Source organism: Lepidothrix coronata, unplaced genomic scaffold, assembly GCF_001604755.1.
Source record: "Lepidothrix coronata isolate B3197 unplaced genomic scaffold, Lepidothrix_coronata-1.0 Scaffold85, whole genome shotgun sequence".
NCBI lineage: Eukaryota > Metazoa > Chordata > Aves > Passeriformes > Pipridae > Lepidothrix > Lepidothrix coronata.
The window spans coordinates 2,228,372-2,248,561 of record NW_016690265.1 but is presented as its reverse complement, the minus strand read 5'-3'; the positions used below and the strand labels follow the sequence as shown (position 1 = coordinate 2,248,561).

At 37.5% G+C, this 20,190-nt stretch overlaps 1 protein-coding gene across 1 annotated transcript in view; it reads left to right on the top strand.

The window, feature by feature from the left end:
• The window catches only part of LETM1 (leucine zipper and EF-hand containing transmembrane protein 1), a 31,278-nt gene extending 11,121 nt beyond the window's left edge, over positions 1-20,157 (top strand). Inside the window, exons 4-14 of the mRNA XM_017820754.1 lie at positions 1,377-1,520; positions 2,470-2,607; positions 5,387-5,590; positions 6,050-6,169; positions 7,243-7,374; positions 8,053-8,232; positions 8,852-9,001; positions 11,916-12,050; positions 12,607-12,794; positions 14,700-14,838; positions 16,207-20,157. Of these exons, the coding sequence (XP_017676243.1) occupies positions 1,377-1,520; positions 2,470-2,607; positions 5,387-5,590; positions 6,050-6,169; positions 7,243-7,374; positions 8,053-8,232; positions 8,852-9,001; positions 11,916-12,050; positions 12,607-12,794; positions 14,700-14,838; positions 16,207-16,356 (1,680 nt within the window). The 3' untranslated portion in view covers positions 16,357-20,157. The remainder of the gene's footprint in view (positions 1-1,376; positions 1,521-2,469; positions 2,608-5,386; positions 5,591-6,049; positions 6,170-7,242; positions 7,375-8,052; positions 8,233-8,851; positions 9,002-11,915; positions 12,051-12,606; positions 12,795-14,699; positions 14,839-16,206) is intronic.
• Positions 20,158-20,190: the final 33 nt, after the last annotated feature.

The window sequence follows — 20,190 nt, the reverse complement described above, 5'->3', positions numbered from 1 at the left end:
AGAGACTGGGTTAAAATAGGCACTCTGTACTCTAGAAAATTTTGAGGTGGGTTTTTTTGGAACTTGTTCTTTTGAGGTTTAAAATTTTCCTCCAAACTTTCTTTCCTTTTTTTTTTTTTTTTTTTTTAACTCCCTGGTAGTCGTTTGCCTTCTATTGTTGGAATGAATGGAAAAATCCTTGAGCCTCTAAACAATGGACCAAAGCATCCCTTCTGGGAAACTGAATTTTTTTTATATGTATAAAAACTAAACAAAAAAAAAAAGTGGAACTTTGAATCTGTATAGCATGTGCATTCCTCATACAGTATTTAAGATTCTGTCTGGTTTTATGCTAAGAAAATTTTGAATGAAGTTTTATTCTAGCAAATCAGTCCTAGGCACGTGAGGTCTGTGCTGGTTGTTGCTGCTGTTCCCCTCGATTGCTTTGAGCTGCAGGAAGGGGTGAGAGGGGGAAGCATGTGTTTGGTTTTGTAATAGCATTTAGGTTGCCAGTTTTTACCACTCATAGCTGTGTTTATCAAATCCTGATGTTGAATGACATCTGCTGTGGCAGTAGTGTGCCATAGTGCACATCTGGCCTTTGGTCTCTGATTTAGGAACGGACAGTATTCCCAACAACCAGTTATATCTGTTGTAAAATGAGGTAGAATCAAGCAATATCTGCACTCCCTAATATAAACTGAGTTCTTAAGCTTTCAACAGTTACTGAAAGATTTGATTATCGACTGTGCAGCCTAATATACATATTTGTGAGTGTACAGAAATCACAAGGACGGTATTTCATGCAGCTGAAGATTCAGTAACCAATGCCTTGGCCTGCTTCAGAGGATTACTGCTCTAGAAAAGCAGTGATTTAAAAAAAAAAAAAAAAGAAGCTACCAAGCTGGGCTCATTACCCTGGATTTAAATGTACATTACAATTGTTATAAGTCACAGGGGGAGGGATCTTTCATTTTGTTCTTGATTACTTAGTCCATAGTAGCTCATGCATGTAAGAAGTGGTGGAGCACAAATAAAGATGCATAAAAGGAGTTAAGCAGCTTTAATGACAACAAATGACCACCTCCTGTTTTCAGGTGCTTTTAAGAGGTTTAAATGAGATACTTGTTCAATAATCCTATTGAGACACAGTGAGGCTTTTGAAATACTTTCTATAGTGTTGAAAAGTCCTGAAACTCTGTGGTATATAGCAACTTGAAGAAAAACATACTAAAAACTGACTTTGTCACATCCTTTTTCTGTGTTATTTTAAATTTTCTTAATATCAAATATATATATATGAGCCTAAGTGATAATTGGATGATCATATAACGTATTTTTAAAATAAATATTTAAATTTTAGCTTATCAATACATTTCTTTTTTTTTCCCTTCTAGTTCCTTCGAATATGTGCCGATCTTTTCCGCCTGGTCCCTTTCTTGGTTTTTCTTGTTGTCCCATTTATGGAATTTTTGCTTCCAGTAGCTCTTAAGTTGTTCCCTAATATGCTACCCTCTACGTTTGAGACAAAGTCTAAAAAGGTAAGCAGGTCTGAATTTATAATCCAGTAAAATTTTGAAAAAATTAGAAATCTTCTTGGTAAAGAAATTAGAAAAAGTCTAAAAAGTAGGTTTGTTTTTTTTTTCAGTGTTAGGGTAACGCTTTTTATCTTCCTTATCTTGTGTTGAAGATCTTGCTGTTTAACGTATAATAATGAACCAGAGCCATCCTGGTTTACCTGTTTATATGTGCAGGTGCTGAGCTATCAGGGCTCTAAGCCTCTTGTGTCTTTTCTGCTATCCCCATCTCCGTTTTCAATTCAGAAATGAAAGCTCTGAGGCTTAATTTTCCTGACTTGTATTAAAATAGACATTGTAACATTTGTAGTCTTTATTCTTCATACGAGGTTTTTCATATGTATACTTAATATTTAAAACAGCTTCTTACCCATTTTTTGTTTAGAGTTTATTTCTTTTAGTTAAGTTTTGTCAGAATTAGAAATCCCACCAAAAAGCCCCACAAATTCTCACTTTCAGAGTACAAAAAGCTTCCATGAGGTTTGTACATTGGGAGTTCCCAGTCAGTCACAGATATAATCAATCATGATTGTGTATTTGGATCTAAGTAACCACTCATGTCTAATTCTGTGATAAATTCTCTTTGGATGAGAGGTAGTGTAGGATTTCTGTGCTGGATACAAGGGTTGGGAACTACCCAAACCAGGGTTTTTTTCAATCTTTTTGTTGCTAATTTAGAGAATGCATGTTAGTTTTAGCAGGTGAGGCATTGCATCTCATGCCTCATGGAGCTTGGAACCTATTTTTCAGAGTAATTTGGAGATATTTGCTAAGAGTGAATGCCCTCTTGGGATGTATGTGTTACAGCAGAAGTTCAGAAGTACTTCACATGACTTATCTGAGGCCAGAAGAAGTGATATTTTGTGCACATGTTTCTGGAAGGAACTTTTAAAACCAAATATTTTCTTAACAGGAGGAAAGGTTGAAGAAAGAATTGAGAGTAAAGCTTGAATTGGCTAAATTCCTTCAAGACACCATTGAGGAGATGGCATTAAAAAATAAAGCAGCCAAGGGAAATGTGGCAAAAGATTTTTCAACGTTCTTTCAAAAGGTAAAAAAATTTAAAAATGTGTTTAGTCTTGCTACAGAAAAATGGCTTGGTGTTGTATTTGGTCTATGGTAATCGTCAGATACCTTTATCCTGTTGGACTTGAAGAAGCAGGATGTAGAAGTTTTTTTATGATAAATTTCTTTTTTGTAAGTAATACTTCAGTGTGATAAAGTTTTACTGTTCTTTGGTGTTCTAGCTGGTGCTTTTACTCTCTTGTTCTAGAAGCAGTGTATTTCTGCTCATTTGCTTCTTGTTCTCTTATTTTGTTAACAAGTTAATTCTAACATGAAACATTGTGTGCTCAGTGGTTATTTGTGTAGTTTTTGACCTTTTTTAAGCCTGGGTAAGAAAACTGGGAGAAGGGAGTTCTTTCCCAATTAACTAATTAAAACTTCGTGGGGGAAGACAGTAAAATTTTTTTGGTCAGATCTAATTCTGCTTGTAGAAACAGTTTTTAAATGCACGGTTGCCATGCTGCTGAAATCCTTTTGGTCACTGACTATAACGTTGTACAGTCTGGGGTTTAGCTGTAATGTGGTTGCTGTGTTTGGTGCAAAATTTTTCTGTTCACAATCAGTTGCTGACAGAGAGACTGAGTGTCAGACGTCTGCCTCCTGTATTGATGGCCTTTAGGTTTGACAGTGGTTCCTTTCACCAAACTGTAGGTAAGGGTAGAAAATTCCCTGGAGATAAAAATACCTTCTTAAATCTTCTCAGGATAGGATTTATCTCAGTCCACTCACACTTTTAATTTCTCTTAATTGTGGGGCTGTTGAATAAGAGATGGAGCCAACAACATCACTGGTGCCTTGTTGAAAGTAAGGCTGTGGTCCCCTCCTTTGGGCAGTGCATGTATTTGCACAGAAAAAGGCACATAAGCCTGGGGATTTCAGACCTGAACTTTACAAGTCCTGTCAGCTTAAGATTGTCCTGCTTGTCAGAGGTAGGAATGAAGTTCTGAAGTGTGGGGTAATGAGATGATGTTGATAGTGCCACGTGGGTTACCGCACATCATCGCAGTGGCAGATTTTGCCAGTCAGCAGCTGCTTGCAAAGTCCATGTACTTTGAAGCTTCTATGCAATTACCTGTTTCTGTTATTTTTAATCTGCAGAACATTGTAAGTCATTAGTTATAGCAGTCAGTGGCTGAAGCACTGGCCCTGCAGACCCTGGGAACGTGCCACTGCCGTGCTTCATGTTTGGAAAATTTTGTTTTCTTCTGAAAGAACTGCTACTGAGAATTTGTGTTTGGCCGTTAATTTCTGTGGAAATAAATGATGTTTCACTCCACGTTTGCTGGAGGAAGTCCCAAGTTCCTCTGATGACTAAAAAAGAAGTTTCAAGCCCTGCATTTCTTGTGTGTGGGTGTGCTTTTTACAGCATTATATTTCTCATTTGTGCTGTGGAGACAAAATTCATTGATCTCATTTCATTGTACCACATAATAAATGTCAGAGCAAGATGAAGCTTAAATGTTTCCCACCTTTTTGCTGTTCTTTTACAGCTTCTTCTGTGTTGAAGTATTTGATACTGCAAGAACCATTGAATATAGGCTTGCTGCAGAATTCCAGAATTTCCCCATGTTGCTTTCTAGCTAGTGATGTACTAGAAAGCTTCAGTTTGTACTCTTAAGAAACACATGGTTGGCTCTTCATCTTTAAACAAGGAAGAAAATACTTCCTATATTTTTTAAGTGCCATTTTTGGCTCCCATAGTGAAGACACCGGTGAAGTGGAACAAGGCCTTTGACCTTCCTTTCTCTGAGTTGGTTTCTCTGCTACACAAGTATCCTGGAGGTTAATGGACTCAAGGCTATCTTGTCTTCCAAATTTTTACCTTTTCCTGTGCTCTCGGTAGCCGTTTACTAAAATATTTCAGTTTGCTTGTAAAAAAGTTAGGCATGATACATCAGTCTGTGTAGGTAATGTTAGGTTTTCAGACTGTAGATTTTTGATGCCATGATGTCACTAATGAGCTTTCAATGGTATCCTTTAAATAGAAAAATCAACACCTATACAGGTGATAATGCTTTACTATGACCTGATAAGATTAGGGAATGATTTTTCTCCTACTTCTTTGAACTGTTATTTCTGCTTCCTGTAATTGGATTTAATGACTGTGAAGTGCCCTTTGGCCAGACATCACTGAAAAGCTTAACTTTGCATTTGTGCAAGTAGTTACATGGAACCTTCCAGTATGAAGGATGCAGAGCCCTGTTCCAAATAGTGGTTTATACTTTGGAATAACTTCAAGTACAAGAACATTTGCACTGGGGTGTTGCAGAACAGCTAGGAACTGAAAGCCAAACAATATTGTAACAAATGTGCTTGTGGAGAGAAGTAGGTAGGTAAGTGTCCTAATCCATGTTTCATAGGGACAGCGGTGTTGCAAAGTTTTTGCCATTGGATGTACTTCTCACTATATCTTCACAGGGTGATGCTTTTAATGTGCTTCTGTGTTTAGTAAGTGTGATACCAGAAAGAATACTTGTCAGGGTGACTTCTCTAGCAACTTTGTATTCACTCAGATGTATATATACATGGATTTTGAGGTATTATGCAGCATTGTTGGAAACTGTGACACTTATCAATTCTTTTGCCTTTTGTAGTATATAAGTTGTTTTTTAAAAATTTGTGTCATTACTTCTTTGTGTGCTATTTCCTATCCCAAAATGGATGCAAGGTGTTTGACAAATGAGGAGAATGTTTTATTCAAAATAATGCCCAACCTTAACACCTGCTTTGAAAAGCTTTGCGTGCGTTTGTTTTCTTTCCTACAGATCAGGGAAACTGGTGAAAGACCCAGTAATGAGGAGATCTTAAGGTTCTCTAAACTGTTTGAAGATGAGTTGACACTGGACAATCTGACCAGGCCACAGCTGGTGGCACTTTGTAAATTGTTGGAACTTCAGTCAATTGGGACAAATAACTTTCTCCGCTTCCAGCTGACTATGAGGTTGAGAAGCATAAAAGCAGATGACAAGGTGAGTCATTCTGAATAGGCACTGGATGATAATTTTGGCACATAAGAGTAGTGACTGTGTGGAAATAGATATGTTTGTTTTCCTAGGTATTTGTCTTTTTTGTTGTAATTGTCTTATTTTTTGAGCTAACTTAAAACGAAAAGGCTTGAAGAGCTTAAAATCGAGTGCCCTTATTTGTAACGAAAAAACTGACATTTTTTTTAATCTACCATTAATTGCAATGACAGTAATTCTATTACAAAGAAAAACGTTTCTATGAAAGTGTAATTTGTAAGGGAGCTGATAGAAATACTGGCTTGGAGATTGACATGGCCATTATGGAGGTGTTTGAACACTGGAGGCTGTTTTGTGTTACCGCAGCAGCCTCTAGTGGCCATTGTAACACACGAACTGTGCAGTGATGGTGGTGCCTGTGTTCTGAGCTCTTATGTACTGAAGTTGACTTTATCCATTGTGCAGATGATTGCTGAAGAAGGAGTTGATACCCTGACTGTTAAAGAGCTGCAGGCAGCTTGTCGTGCCCGAGGGATGAGAGCTCTTGGTGTGACAGAGCAGCGTCTCAAGGAGCAGCTTAAGCAGGTATAGTTTTGCAAGACTGAATACACAGGCCTAGTTGCAGTTGCTAGCTCTGATTTTTTTCTTCTGATTCTGAGAAGTCATTTTAATTTTGTTCTCATTACAGGCTTGGTTAAAAGAGTCTTTCTTCTTAACAGGCTTTTATCATGCATAAATTGTAAGAATGTAGTAGCTGTGGGTTTCTTCCTTTTGACTGGGCCATGACATTTTGACTATGCAAATGGATACTTAAACATAACCAGTATATGTTTTCAGTTTTGGAAGTTTGTCTTGTTAATTGTTTGTATCGCTCTGTAAAGAAATTTTTGCTAAGTAAATCAGTTCTTTTTCTTTTGCTGTTGCCTGGTTTAGAGGAAGATGTGTTGGAATAGGTCCAGAGGAGAGCCACTAAGTTATCACAGGGCTGGAGCACCTCTGCTATGAAGACAAGCTAAGAGAGTTGGGGTTGTTTAGCCTGGAGAAGAGGAAGCTCTGGGCACACCTTATAGCACTTTTCAGAACCTAAAAAGGGCTTACAGGGAAGCTGGAGATGGGACTTTTCACAAGGCCATGCAGTAACAGGACAAGAAGGAATCGCCTTAAGCTGAAGGAGGGCAGGTTTAGATTAGGTATTAGAAAGAAATTCTTTTCTGTGAGAGTGGTGAGGCACTGGAACAAGTTACTCAGAGATGTTGTGGACTCCCCAACCCTGGAGGTGTTACAAAGCCAGGTTGGATGGGGCTTTGAGTAACAGTTTAATGGAAGGTGCCTCTGCCCATGGCAAAGGGGTTGGAACTAGATGGATGATCTTTAAGGTTCCTTCCAACCCAAAACATTCTGTAATTCTCATATGTATATGAAACAAGCCACTTTTTCAAACACTCATTGAATATTACTTGTTCAAACAAAATACTTCTTCCCATATTTCAGTGCAATTGCTGTAATTCTGGTTATAGGCTGTAGTTCCTGTTGTAGGATATTGACTGATAAGTAGTGGTTAAAAAATTTCATATACTTTTTTTGTGTGTGCTTGACTTCGTCTGTAAAAAAGAAAAAATCCCAAAGTTGAAGATTTGTTTTCTGTTTTGCATTTATAGTGGTTAGATCTGCACTTGAACCAGGAAATCCCTACTTCGTTGCTTATTTTATCCAGAGCCATGTATCTTCCAGATACCCTTTCTCCAGCTGATCAGCTCAAAACAACACTTCAGACACTACCAGATAGTGTTGTAAGTATTGATGTGCACAGTATGTGCACCAGCTTTCAGTGTCATCACTGAAAATCCATTCAGAGAAGTAGATGTTCTTCTTGGTTCCTTTCTTTTCCATGAAAAACTAAACCATGGATAGGTTTGAGTGACCTTCAAATGCAGAAGAAATTGTGTTATGTGTGGAGGGGTATAAGAATAAAGCAAATACAAGGCAATAGTAGATTGCATGACAGCAGACAGTAATAACATAAAAAGGTTTGGAATACACATTTTATTTACATAAATACCATGAATGCTCTGGGCCAGATAAAGACATTAATCTATGAAAATATATGATTTCGTTATGCAGAGAGAGAAATTATCAAATTATTGGTAGTCTTGAGAGAAATAGAATGAAGAACATGTATGATTTCAGGGTGAAAAGTTCATGATTCCACCAGAAACAGAAACTTTGTTCAGAAAACTTTCTTAAGAAAGAGAGTCATCTTTTCCTGAGAAATGCAAAAATTGGGTAACATTTGGGGATTTCAACCTGATTCATTAGCATACCTGTACTACCTACCTCAGTAAGAATATCTAAACTTCTTAAATCATGCAGACATATATATATATATATGCATATATACATATATACACACACACACACACACATGTATATACACACACACACTTTTATTAGACTTATGTTATTTTTAGGCCAAAGAGGCCCAAGTGAAAGTGGCAGAAGTTGAAGGTGAAAAAATAGATAACAAAGTCCGTCTGGAAGCAACGCTTCAGGAAGAGGAAGCCATCAGAAAAGAAAATGAAGAAAAAGAGATGGAAAGATTGTCTGAAGCTGCAGAGAAAGCCAAAGAAACGCTTGAAGTTGCAGCTGTGGTAAGTTCTGCTCACAACTATTGAAAAGTAAATGTCAGTAATGTAAAAACTAACATGTTATGAGTTATTGCCTCTGCTCTGGGTGTTCCCTGCAAGAAACTGGACTTTAAATCCACATAGGGAAGATGTGGGAGAACATTAAAAGTGACTGCAACACAGAAGGGTTTACTGTGAAATGTTGGCTTCGTCTTACATGTCTTTGATTTCTCTTTCTTCTTAATTAGAGTAGCAAAGAAGACTTCTTTTTCTCTAGCAGAGGTTGTGTTTTGTTTGGTTTTTGTTTTATTTTCTGCATCCTATACTTTAAATGTTCTTATCTTTGGCTCAGTGTGTCATTAATCCCATAATGTTATTGTATAATGTATGACTATGAAAGCTGCTGGCCTCCTTTACTGGTGAATTAAGCCTCGAGCTCACAGAATGTAGTTCACTGGGTGCAAGCAGGTATGTTAATGTGAAACCCACTCACTATGTTGCAGTTTTTTAACATCTCATAAAAATGTGTGTGTCTACTTTGGCAACAGTTTCTATTTTGAGAAGTCATTCTTTACTGATGCTAATACAGAGAATGGTTTGGGTTTTTTTTTTAATTGAAACTTAATGACTGTTTCAAATTTAGAAAGAGGTGGAACCAGCAGTAGATCTTGAAGCTCTGCAAGCTAAAAAAGTCCAGGTGGCTGTGGATACTGAAAAAGAACTGGCAAGGGCGGATGTGGCAGTGCACTCGGAGACACTGATAGATACAGCACCCGTGTTGGAAGGCATCAAGGTAATCTGGATAACTATGTGATTTCTCACTTTTGAATGTAAAGGTTCAAAGCATCCACCTAAGAACCATAATAAGTTGCTTGTCTGTCCTTCACTTTTAACCCTCTCACCGCATTCTGTCAGTTGAAAACAACTATTTATTAGATTGAAAATTCTTAAGCCACCAGTGCAGAAACTGAAGTCAGCATAAAACATCTCTGAGTATCTCCTTCATCTGTTTGCATTGTTGAAATTAATATACCTATTTTGTGGGGCATTTGCACTGGCTGTAGGTGTAATTGGTCTGTGCATGTTTAAGCTGTGTATAGTTAACACATGAGGAGTGAGAGGGCAAGAGTAGGTCAAGATGATTCTTCCCTTCTTTTGAAGGGTGTAGCTAAGATCAGAGCATTAAGTAAGGAGTTCGGTTTGGACTAGACTGTACTAGATTTCTATTGACTTCCACTTCTAAACTGCTAATGGGCAATGTATGTGTGCTAAAAACATTTCAGTGTACTCTTTCTCTGTTTCTTCAGTATAACGTGGAACATGATTTACCACCATTAAAGTAATAGGTTAATTTCTAGACTTAGCATGCTTTGTTGTGATCAGAGCATGCTTTGCTACAGACAGCGAGTGCTCTTTTTCATTTGCTACCTGCCTGGTGTCCTTCTTTCCCTTACTGAAGATAGGAGTGACATCTGCTTTCTTCCAGTCCTCAGGAGTCTTCCCTGATGACCATGTCCTTTCAAAGATGATGGACAGTGGCCTCTCAGTAACATCTAACAGCTCTCTCAGCACTTGTGTTTGTATCCCATTAAGTCACATGGACTTGCATGTGTTCTGTTTGTTTAAACGTTCTCTAACCAGATCCTCCTCCGTTGATGGTAGGTCTTCCTTTCTCCAGACATTGATATCCAAGACCTGGCATTCCTGGAGGCCCTTACGAATGAGGAAGGCATTGACAACCTGTATTGGGTTTGCATGGCCAGATTTTGGTAGCAAGGGAGGGGGGCTTTAAGAGTGGCTTCTCTGAGAAGCTGCAAGAAGCTTCCCCCATGTCAGACAGAGCCAATGCCAGCTGGCTCCAAGATGGACCTGCTGCTGGCCAAGGCCAAGCCAACCAGAGATGTGGTAACACCTCTGTAATAACATATTTAAGAAGGAAAAAAGTTACTGCACAGATATAATTGCGGCTAGAGAAGAGAGGAGTGAGAATATGTGAGATAAACATTTTCTCTTGACTTCCTTTTGCTGCTGGTATACTTGTAGAAGCCCTTCTTGTTGCCTTTCACATCCTTCACCAAATTTAACTCCATTAGGCTTTGGCTTTCCTGAACGCATCCATGCATGGTGGGACAGTGTCTCTGCATTCCTCCTGGGTCACCTGTATCTGCTTCCAACTCTTGTAGACTTCCTTTTCATATTCCAGTTGCACCTTGTGTTTTATTTGTAGCTTGTTTTTGTCCATGGGGTTTGACGTCAGGATTTTTCTCAGTCCCGATGTTACTTTGCAGAATAACAACATTACGTTAAAATGGATGTTTTAAGTAGAAAAATATTTTCGATTTTTCTCGACAGCATCATTATCTACCTGCTGTTACCATAACATTGTTTCCTTCAGAATGCTGCCAAGGAGGTTTCAATGGTAATAACCAAATGGAACTAATGTGCATGGAAATGGGTGTTGTTGAGTGGTGAGTTGGCTGCCTCACTGACTGCATAGCTGGGTGCATGAAGTGCAGCCATGAGGAATGCTGTGGGAGGGAGGCAAGCAAGGCTGGGATGATCTCATTTGGAAAGAGCAAGGATATTTGTTGCCACATCTGTCATAGCGTTTGTATCACTGCCTGTTGCAGCACCAAAGCCCTGAGAATGTGTTGGCACCAGGCCATGAGTAGGACTTCCTCAACAACCCAAACTGATACGAGAAAACAAAAAGTAGACATGACAGTTCTTAGCTGAGGTTGCAGTGTGGCCCGTCCCCTAAAGATGCTTTCAAAGATTTTAAGCACAGTGGAATTCCTACCTCTGAGAAGGGAAATGCAAGACTGCTGGCTTCTTGAAGATGACTAATTTTGAGGCAGAGGAATTTGTTTTCAAATTGAGTTGCTTCTTATTTTTTTTTTAAACCTTTTTTGCTAATGCGAACTATAGATATTGTATTAAAATCAGAAGTGAGGTTGGTGCCCAGATATCAGCATTACACTGAAACTCCTTCTGAGTTGATGAAGGGACTGGATGCCTGTTCCACAGGTGGTTCTTGGAAGCACATCATTCTTCTGCTCTGTGTTCCACACGTCCTTGTTTGCACATGTCTTTCTGTACTGTACTTATGTGTCTGGGTAAGATTAATACACTAACTATAGGTAGTATTATGGGATTTTAGCATTTGTAATTAATCATCTCGAAGTCTTGCTTTTCCAGTTTGAAGGTTAGTTTTTTATTCTCAGCTTTTCAAGAGACAGGTATACTTCACAAACTATGGATGTTCATCCTCATTCTCACAAAACTTGTTGAAGATAACTTTTCTACAGCTCAACTTCCCAAACTTTACAATTTTTTTTGATGTAATTTATCTTTCCTATACATAGTGAATTGTTTCTCAGTTGTTTAAATTGCTTAACCCAGCAAAGAATGAAGTAAAACATTCTTAAATGAGGTGATTAGCTACAGAATTTCTAATAGCCAAAATGCACATAATCAGTCACATTAGCTGAACTTACTAATGTTGCACTTCAAAAAAATATGAACCATAGCAAACTAATTGCCTTACTGTTTAAAATCTTTGCATTAGCCTCAAAATGGTTATGATAGTATTGACTTCAAACATGGGAAAAGAATCTTGAATCTCTCTTTTCTGGTAAAAGACCCAAAATCTTTGAGGAAAATCACGAATGTGCCTTTCACTAATTTGTGTATGTTTTCTGTTACAGGGTGAGGAAATCACTAAGGAGGAGATTGACTTGCTGAGTGATGCTTGCACCAAGCTGCAGGAACAGAAAAAATCACTAACTAAGGAGAAGGAGGAGCTTGAGGAATTGAAGGGTGATATCCAGGAGTACAGTGAGGTGAAGAATGGGGCATGGAAGTTCTTTTTTTGTGCATATTTAGTTTTAGCAGAAATGACCCACAAATTCAGATTAACTTGGTTGGTTGTCTGTTAGCCTGAAGTTGGTAGCTTTGTGAATGAACTTTGTATGGGACAATGCAGAGCCTCATTTGTATAACATGTTCAAAGCCTAGTTGTCACTGGAGTAGTTCCCAGCAGATGAGAATCCTGTTCCTGCTCTTATTCCCAGGGTGACTAGGCTAACATGAGCTGACTGACTGCTGCATGCTGCAGTTCTTTCTTATCAAGGGTAGATGTCAGTATGACAGAAACTTCAAGTCAAGTAAAATTAATCTTATCCAGTCTTATGAAAGATGTGGAAAATAACATTTAAGTGGTGCATGAAATAGGCAGCAGTGTTAGAATTTATTGTTTCAATTCCAGTCTGGCTCAATTTATCTCTTCATTTGCATTTCATTTACAAATGGCTCCTGTCTTGAAATGCTAGTTGAAATCTGTTGTTGTGAATTCACACCAGCAAAAGCTTTTCTCTCTCTCTTGACTATTTCTTTTAGGATTTGCAAGAGATAAAAGAGCTCTCTAAAACTGGCCAGGAAGAGGCAGTGGAAGAGTCAAAGGCAAGCAAGAGGTTGACAAAGAAAGTGAACCGAATGATTGGTCAGATAGACAAAATTATTGTTGAATTAGAGACAAGTCAAGAGACAGTGGATGCAAAGGTGACTGCTGGTGATGTTCCTGCTGGGTAAGTGACTTGGAAGCACTGGATATGTCTCTGGCTGTTCATCTTCACTCTTGCTTTTGTCTGATGTGTGGTTAGAAAAGAATTGGTAAACAGCTTGCTGTTTAGAATGTTGAGGTAATTAATTTTAAAAACAAAATTAACAAAATTGTGCTGTAGATTTTCTCTCTTATAAGGTTAAATATGGTTGAAATGAGGAAGGAAAAAATGTCTTCTAATTCCCTAGATGCTAGTCCTGAGGGTGTTCTGAAAGTCAAAGCTTATCTTAACCATCTTGTTCACGTCTCTGGCACTAGTGGTGATACAGATGAAATCATGCCTTTAGTCAAGCTCCTCACGCAGTAGGTTTGCCCTGTGTCACTGACTGAAAAGATGCACAGTGGTGTGGTGAGCGTGTTCACGTTTGTTGTTTGTTACTAGCAAAGATGTTAATGAGGAAAAAGATTTCAAGGAACTCTGTGGTGTCTCTAGAGAGAAGTGGGGGAACGGGTCTGGTGGAAGCGAGGAGATCATTTTACACAGTCCCTTTCAAAGACAATTTACTTCATCTCAATTTTTTGTGACACTTCAGTTTTTCAAAGGAAGGTCTTTCCTGGTAGTTTCATTACAAAATTCATTTAGCAACACTTATCCAAGTCTTAATATTATTGGAGAGTCTTTCAGGCCATCCTGTGTCAAACAGTCATATGCTGCATATTAAAGACACTGAAACACCTGGAAACTGTGACTCAAATTCTCATGGTTTGTGATCATGAATGCTGTATTAATCTAGTTTATGCTTGCACCATTTTGTGTGATTCATTGAGAGAAGATTCCAGCTCCCAAAGAGCATAACTGAACAGAAACAAGGATTCTGCTTTTGTTGCTTCTGAACTTTGTTTTTTCCAGTCCCCAGGGCAAACGGTCATTTGTTTCAGATTTTGTGTAGTAGCATTGAGGCAACCATGTGAGTGGTGCTGCAGAGAAGTTGTTGATCAAAACCATCTGAATTTGTAAATTAACAATACAATGCAGAATCTGCTTGTACTGAATGTAATTATACTTTGTAATGGATGGTTTTCTGGATAATTTTGTAGGTGATTGTGGATGATTGAAAATTATTGGTTTGAGTATTGCTTAGTTGTCAAAGGCTTGTCTTTCAACCCTCAAGTTGGTGCAGTCATTATGAAGCCATCGAGAGTCATAGAAATGACACCAGTCCAGGATATTTGGTGGCAGGTGGAAAAATGCTTCTTGAATAAAAGTCAGTCTGTGCCCAGAGGAGCTGAGACTACACTGATAAAAAGCTCTTCTGTTTAGTATTTATTGGGTTCACTGTCTCCTAAATTTCAGCTGGATCTGTACTGGAAGATGGTTCTTCAAACTAGCAAATTGTATAGGCAAGCAGAGGCTTTAGGTAGCACAGACAACTTCATAAGATCAGTGAGCAGACAGTGCAAACATCTGAAACCTGTTAGTCCTTTCTTCTGCCAAGTCCTTGATATGAGAAATTGCTCAAGTGATTATTTCTCAGCTTTTGTTTTCCTGTGCCTTTCTGTAGGCCAACCTCTAAATCTAAAAGGATGACAAATGCATGGCACTGCATCTTTGGTAAATGGGGGTGGGGGTCCAAAGGGCAATAGATACACAGTCTGGGAAGCACAGGAACTGGGCTAAACTTTTTTTTTCAAATGCTGCTGGATATTGTATTTGTGAAATAAAATGTGGAAACTAGAAGCACGAAATTCAATGGTAAGATAAAAATCTGCTTGTTGATCAGTAACTAATTTTTGCTTTTTGCATTCTTTCAGGATTATAAGTAGTTACATAATGAATGTCTGCAGTGTAGTGACTTTCAGTACTGTCTTTTGTCAACTTTACTCCTTTGGAGTACCTGCTTGCCATATACAGTTTGTGCTTTCTCTTCAGGGGGAATCTCATCAGTATTGCTGAACTAATCAATGCAATGAAACAAATTCAGAAGATTCCAGAGGAGAAGCTAACTAGGATTGCAGAGGCACTAGATGAAAACAAGGATGGAAAAATTGATATAGATAATGTTGTTAAGGTAAGTCTGTGGACTGTTTAAAGAAAATAAGGCTAACTATCCTTCAAACATTGGATCTGTTTTGACTTAAATTGGTAGTGCTGTCTTTTGAAGAGTCTTTATACCACTGAGGTTTTTGGTAATGTATTGTAAATAGATCTTGCAATACATGCTAGCATCTTGAGAATCTATATGGCTGTTTTTGGGGGGGAAAAGAAGGATCTTTATCCTGTGTCTGTTATCCGCATTACCTTCAAAGCTGTAGATTTTTCTGTACATCTATGTCAAGTTTGATAAAATATGGTCATTTTTTTGCTACTTAAAAATGGGAGGGAGTAGAAGAACTACTTCAGGAACACCATTGTTGGCAAATGTCTTGACAAAATGCCCACAGATATATTTGATGTCAACACAAGATAGTAGCTGCTCTTGCCTACTTGTGTACCTTGGCTGTCACTGAGACCTGTATTTCCTATGCTTGCAGGGCAACAGACCATCAGTTGTCCATTAAGTCCACTGTAAACGACCTGTATTTGTTGCCTGTTTGTCCTGTTTTCTGATTTTGCGGAACATTCTCAGATTTTCTCTGCGTTTCACCTGCATTTTCTTGTTTCTTTTTTACTTGGTAAATTCAGATATGTCCTGAAACTCATCTTCTTGCAAGTCATTATCCTACTCAATACAGAAATAGCACGTAGAGTAAGGCCAGCTAGAAAATCCAGTAACAGCCTTTTGAAACACATTTTCCCTCTCTACTGAAGTTGTCCCAGTGGTGATTATCTTCCCTGTTGCTCTAAACAGCCGTCGTACATTTAGCAACACAGATAAACTGTACTTCTGAATTCTGCATGTATTGCAGAATAATTAATTCTAGGAAATTGAGGAGTTATGCCAAGAATACATTCATATAAAAGGCTATATAAAGGAATTTGGAATCATCCACCAGATTATTTTTTTCACTTCCTTCCTGAAAAGCCCACCCCCTCTACTCTAAATTTGTGCCTATTAATACAGTAGAACTTTTTTGATAAAAGTAGGCTGATAAATTACTGTCGTAAATACTGTTTCAGCAGGTACTGAATCTGGGCTTTCCATTGGAATAAATAAAATAAATGGATATGTTTTCTAATGTGAATCTTTATATGCTGCACACACAAAAGCTCAAAAGTTCTAAATAATTTGTTTTACATTTTAGCTTTTTTTTAGTACTCTGGATATGTTTGAGGTACTGGTTGTGATTTGAATTTGTCTTTCTTGTAAGAAAAAAAATCCTGTTTTTCTTGAACATGAGAACTGAACACTTTTGTTGTCTTAACAGATTATTATAGGAAAATTCCTCAATCATGTAAAAACTAAACGCTCTCTCAATTTCATTTTATGTTCATCTAGGTAGTAGAATTGATTGACAAAGAAGATATTGATATTGGCACTAGTCAGGTTGCTGAGATTATGTCACTGCTTCAAAAAGAAGAAAAACTGGAAGAAAAAGAGAAAGCAAAGGAGAAACATGATAAAGAAGCTGCAGAAGCAAAGAATTAAGCTTCAGAATCTGAAGCTAATGCACTTGTAACCAAAATCTTGTATATCTTTGTGTCTAATGGCTACATATTACTTGAGCTTTGTGATTATGGGAAGTGTTTTGAGCTGATTCTGGTAATAAATCGTAGATGCGTTTTCTGACATATGGAATGAAATTTCCGTTCATCAGAGAAGTGATTTACTGTCATTCCATACTGATGAAAACAAAATATGCTTTTTTAGCAGTGCTCCTGCCCACAGAAACATGTATTTGCACTCATTGTTGTGGTACAGTGATCCATTAAACTTGGAAATTTGCTGTATAAATTAAGTGTATCTATCATGGAAAAATGTTTCCCATTTATTTTCTTTCATTGTTACTTGGGGCCCAACCTTGCTCTGCTTCTACCTTTTAGCTTTTTCAGAATTTAATACAAGCTTTCTGTTCTGTCACAATATTACATATTTCGTAACCTGTTAGTGAAGATTCTGTGGCTTCAGTAGTAACTCTGTAGTTTGTGGCTTTTTTAAGCTAAATATCACTAAGCTGTTGCCTCACTGACAGAGAATGTGGCATTCTGATCACTTCTACGAATTCATGGTTGTTTTTTTTTTTCTGTTGAAGGGAAAAATCAGATTTTTCCTTAGAATGGAAACATGGCATGAAGTTTGCTACTTATGGGTGCCTTAAATTTCTTAAGACTAGGGAGTAGAGTGTGCTGCCTCTACTCAAAACTCCATGAATTGTTAAAGCATTGGAATCACAGGAGCCTTTAAAATAGTTTCAGAACACAATTCTGTCACATGGTAAAGTGAGTTAAAGTGTTTGTCTAAATAGCAAAGTGAAAATAATCATAAGGGGGAAATGTCAGTTGTGATCTTGCATATATTTTTTTTAAAATGCAGATATTTCTGCATGCTTGTTTTTCATCTGAGAATTATTTGCATCATAACTGGTTCTCTTACCTCTCAATTTTCGTCTCAGGTATAAAGTCATTAACCAGCTATAGTCAAGAGTACATAAATATGTTCATCTCATGGCTTTGCTTACTGTGCAGTCAACAAGTCGTGTCTGGTATTGCCAGTGCTTTAATTACATCATTGGTTTTCCAATTAATTGCTTATAGTCACTGTCTAACTGTATGACTGAATACTGGCAGTAGGTCAAGTTTTGCTCATTAATGTTCCTTCTTAGTAGTAAATTTTAAAGTTTTAAAACTAAAATACTAACTCTGGGATGTTCCATAACTTCTGGTAGCCTAAATTTTCCACTTTTCTTAAAATCTGCTATAAAATACACATTGCGTGGCTTGAACCAGCAGGGTTGTGGTTTGGCTTTTTTATTCTATTCTTGTTTTGCACCCAGTCTTTTAAAATGTATGAACAGTCTTGATTTTGTGTACACTATAGAGAGCACATCTTACAATGGCGCTGTACACGGTGATAGTGAGGTGGGCAGTTAGTACTTAATGCTTTTAGTCGTAGTTGTATATTTTCATAGAAAATGTTGACCCCCAAGCGTATTTCAGCATAATTCCATGTGCAGTATTTATGCAGATTGGCTAAATTATTTGTATAAACTTATTTGAAGTTAGTGGAACAAGAGAAGTTTTGACAGTCTCATGGCTTGCATGATGGACCATTGTATTTAGTTGTTTCCAAAGCAATATGTACAGTGAGATGTACAGTTCTAGAAAAAGAGTCAGTGTCTAGTTCAGCTATTGAGTTCATGTTCTGTACAGTTTGCAAAGAAAGCTGCTCACAGCACGATCCTCCTGAGAATTACTGTAACTGTATCTGAAGTGTGAAATTGCTGTGACAAAGCTGAAATTTCACATCAGTACAATCTTTGTGGTTCCTGTGTCCCTAAACAAGGGGGCTGTTCTCTTCCTCATAAATCGAGGTTGACTTGGAGATTTCAGCATGGAATTCACTTTGTAGATTTTTGAAGATCAGACTTCACTAGGTGCTTTTTTTTTAGGCCAACACTTAGATGAAATTGAAAGAGTGAAACTTTTCACAAAAATACAGTCTTGAAACTATTTTAACGTATAATTTAGTTAGAATGAATGGGCTTTGAAGTATGCTAAATTTTGCTGTTGCATACTTTCATTTTAAAAACAATGTATGATGATATTACTTGACATTCCTGAAACACGGCAAAGATACTTTAAAATCGCCTGCTACCTTTCATGGAATATAAAAACCTAAGAATTGTATGCATTTGAATGCATGCAGATATAAAACAGGGATGTAGCAGAAAAAGCTGTTTTCAAAGATTTATTGGTTAGAGTTTTACAGAGCTTTAACTGTCCTTACAGTAAATTAGCAGATTGTAGTATTTGGGAGTTTAGGACAGATGCCATTCTGTGTTTACTGTTCACTTAAATTTTCTGTGGATTAAATAAGAAGGGAGTCAAAAATAGTTGATTTTTTTTTTTTTAATGCAGAACATCCTGATTAAAATAATTGTCATACATTTATTGAACATTTTTAGCTTTTGGACTTGTTTGAAATTTGGAGTATTGTGAAATCTCCACAGGTTACATAAAATCCACTTAAATGTCAAATCACAAATGCCAGTTTTCCGCTGTTATCAAAAGCGTTTAATGGATGCATCGACCACAGCAAAGGATTTCCGCGGGGTATGTCTTCCTTACGTTGTTGAAAGTAGGCAAACCCATGACAGCTGGACTTGAACAGCACATTTTCTGAAAGCTTTACAGGATTAGGAAGCCCTCGGTGATCCACTTTTACCCAGTTGTGAACCTTCCCAAGCAGCTCTGTCCCGGCAAAACAGACAACTCCAGCAGATCAGTGGCTTGAGGACTAGCTTTGGATAACAAGCTTGGTTGTCTTTTGTGTTGACCAAAAAACCAGGAGCTGCAGTACTTCCAGAGAAAGGATGACTTGCGAGTGTACAGTAACTGGTCAGAACTTATTCCTGAAGGAATATTTAATCAGGAGATGTAAATATTTCTTAATTAAAGGATGTGTGAAATTTTGATGACCATGACTTACACAGGCAAAGCCTCTGAGCTCAGAGTTACCTAATTGGTAAGACCATTGTTGGGATTCTTACAGATTCAAATAAGACAGATTTTTGACTATAAACTATTCAGGGGGAAAATGTAAAACACACAAAAAAAGCTTTTTTAAAAATCCATTTAGCAACAGGGAAGAGAAGCAGAGTAGGGTGCAATTTCTTTTTTCCCCTTCAAAACAAGTGGGTTATAGGACCTATTTTATTGAAAAACTTGTTTCCATTTCATCATAACTCAAAAGATGGTTTTTACAGAGATTTTCATCACTGACTGCATGCTGTGAGAGTAAATCTGCCTGCATGTTAAGTACCAGAAAGCTGGTTCAGTAGGAGGTTTTCAGCAGGACTGCATGCAGGCAGGGAATAGTCTCTTGCCAGGATAGTACCTTACACTTACATAGGCTTTGTCTGAGGGGAAAAGTTACATTTTTTATACAACTCCAAAATACTTCTTGTAACTTTATATCTGCATACCGTGCAAATCATATAAACTTTAGCTACTTCAGCATCTATTTAAATACTTTTAAATTGTTAATATAAAAAAATTGGGTATATTTAATTAAAAGAATAATCCCATATTCTGTCCGTTGTATGTATTCTGAGTTTTGCTTTTCAGTTGATGAATTTCAGCCCGTTTTACAAATTTAAGTTGAAAATCATTTGTCTGTGCTTTGAGCATACTGGTCCTGTGTTTGCCATAACGCAGTATAAAATTTTTATGTTAATTGGAGCTTGTGTCCTTTGTTTAGTTATAATAAAAGTATCATTTTGAAACCTAATCTCTCCATTATTTTTCTGTTGCTTTAGATTAT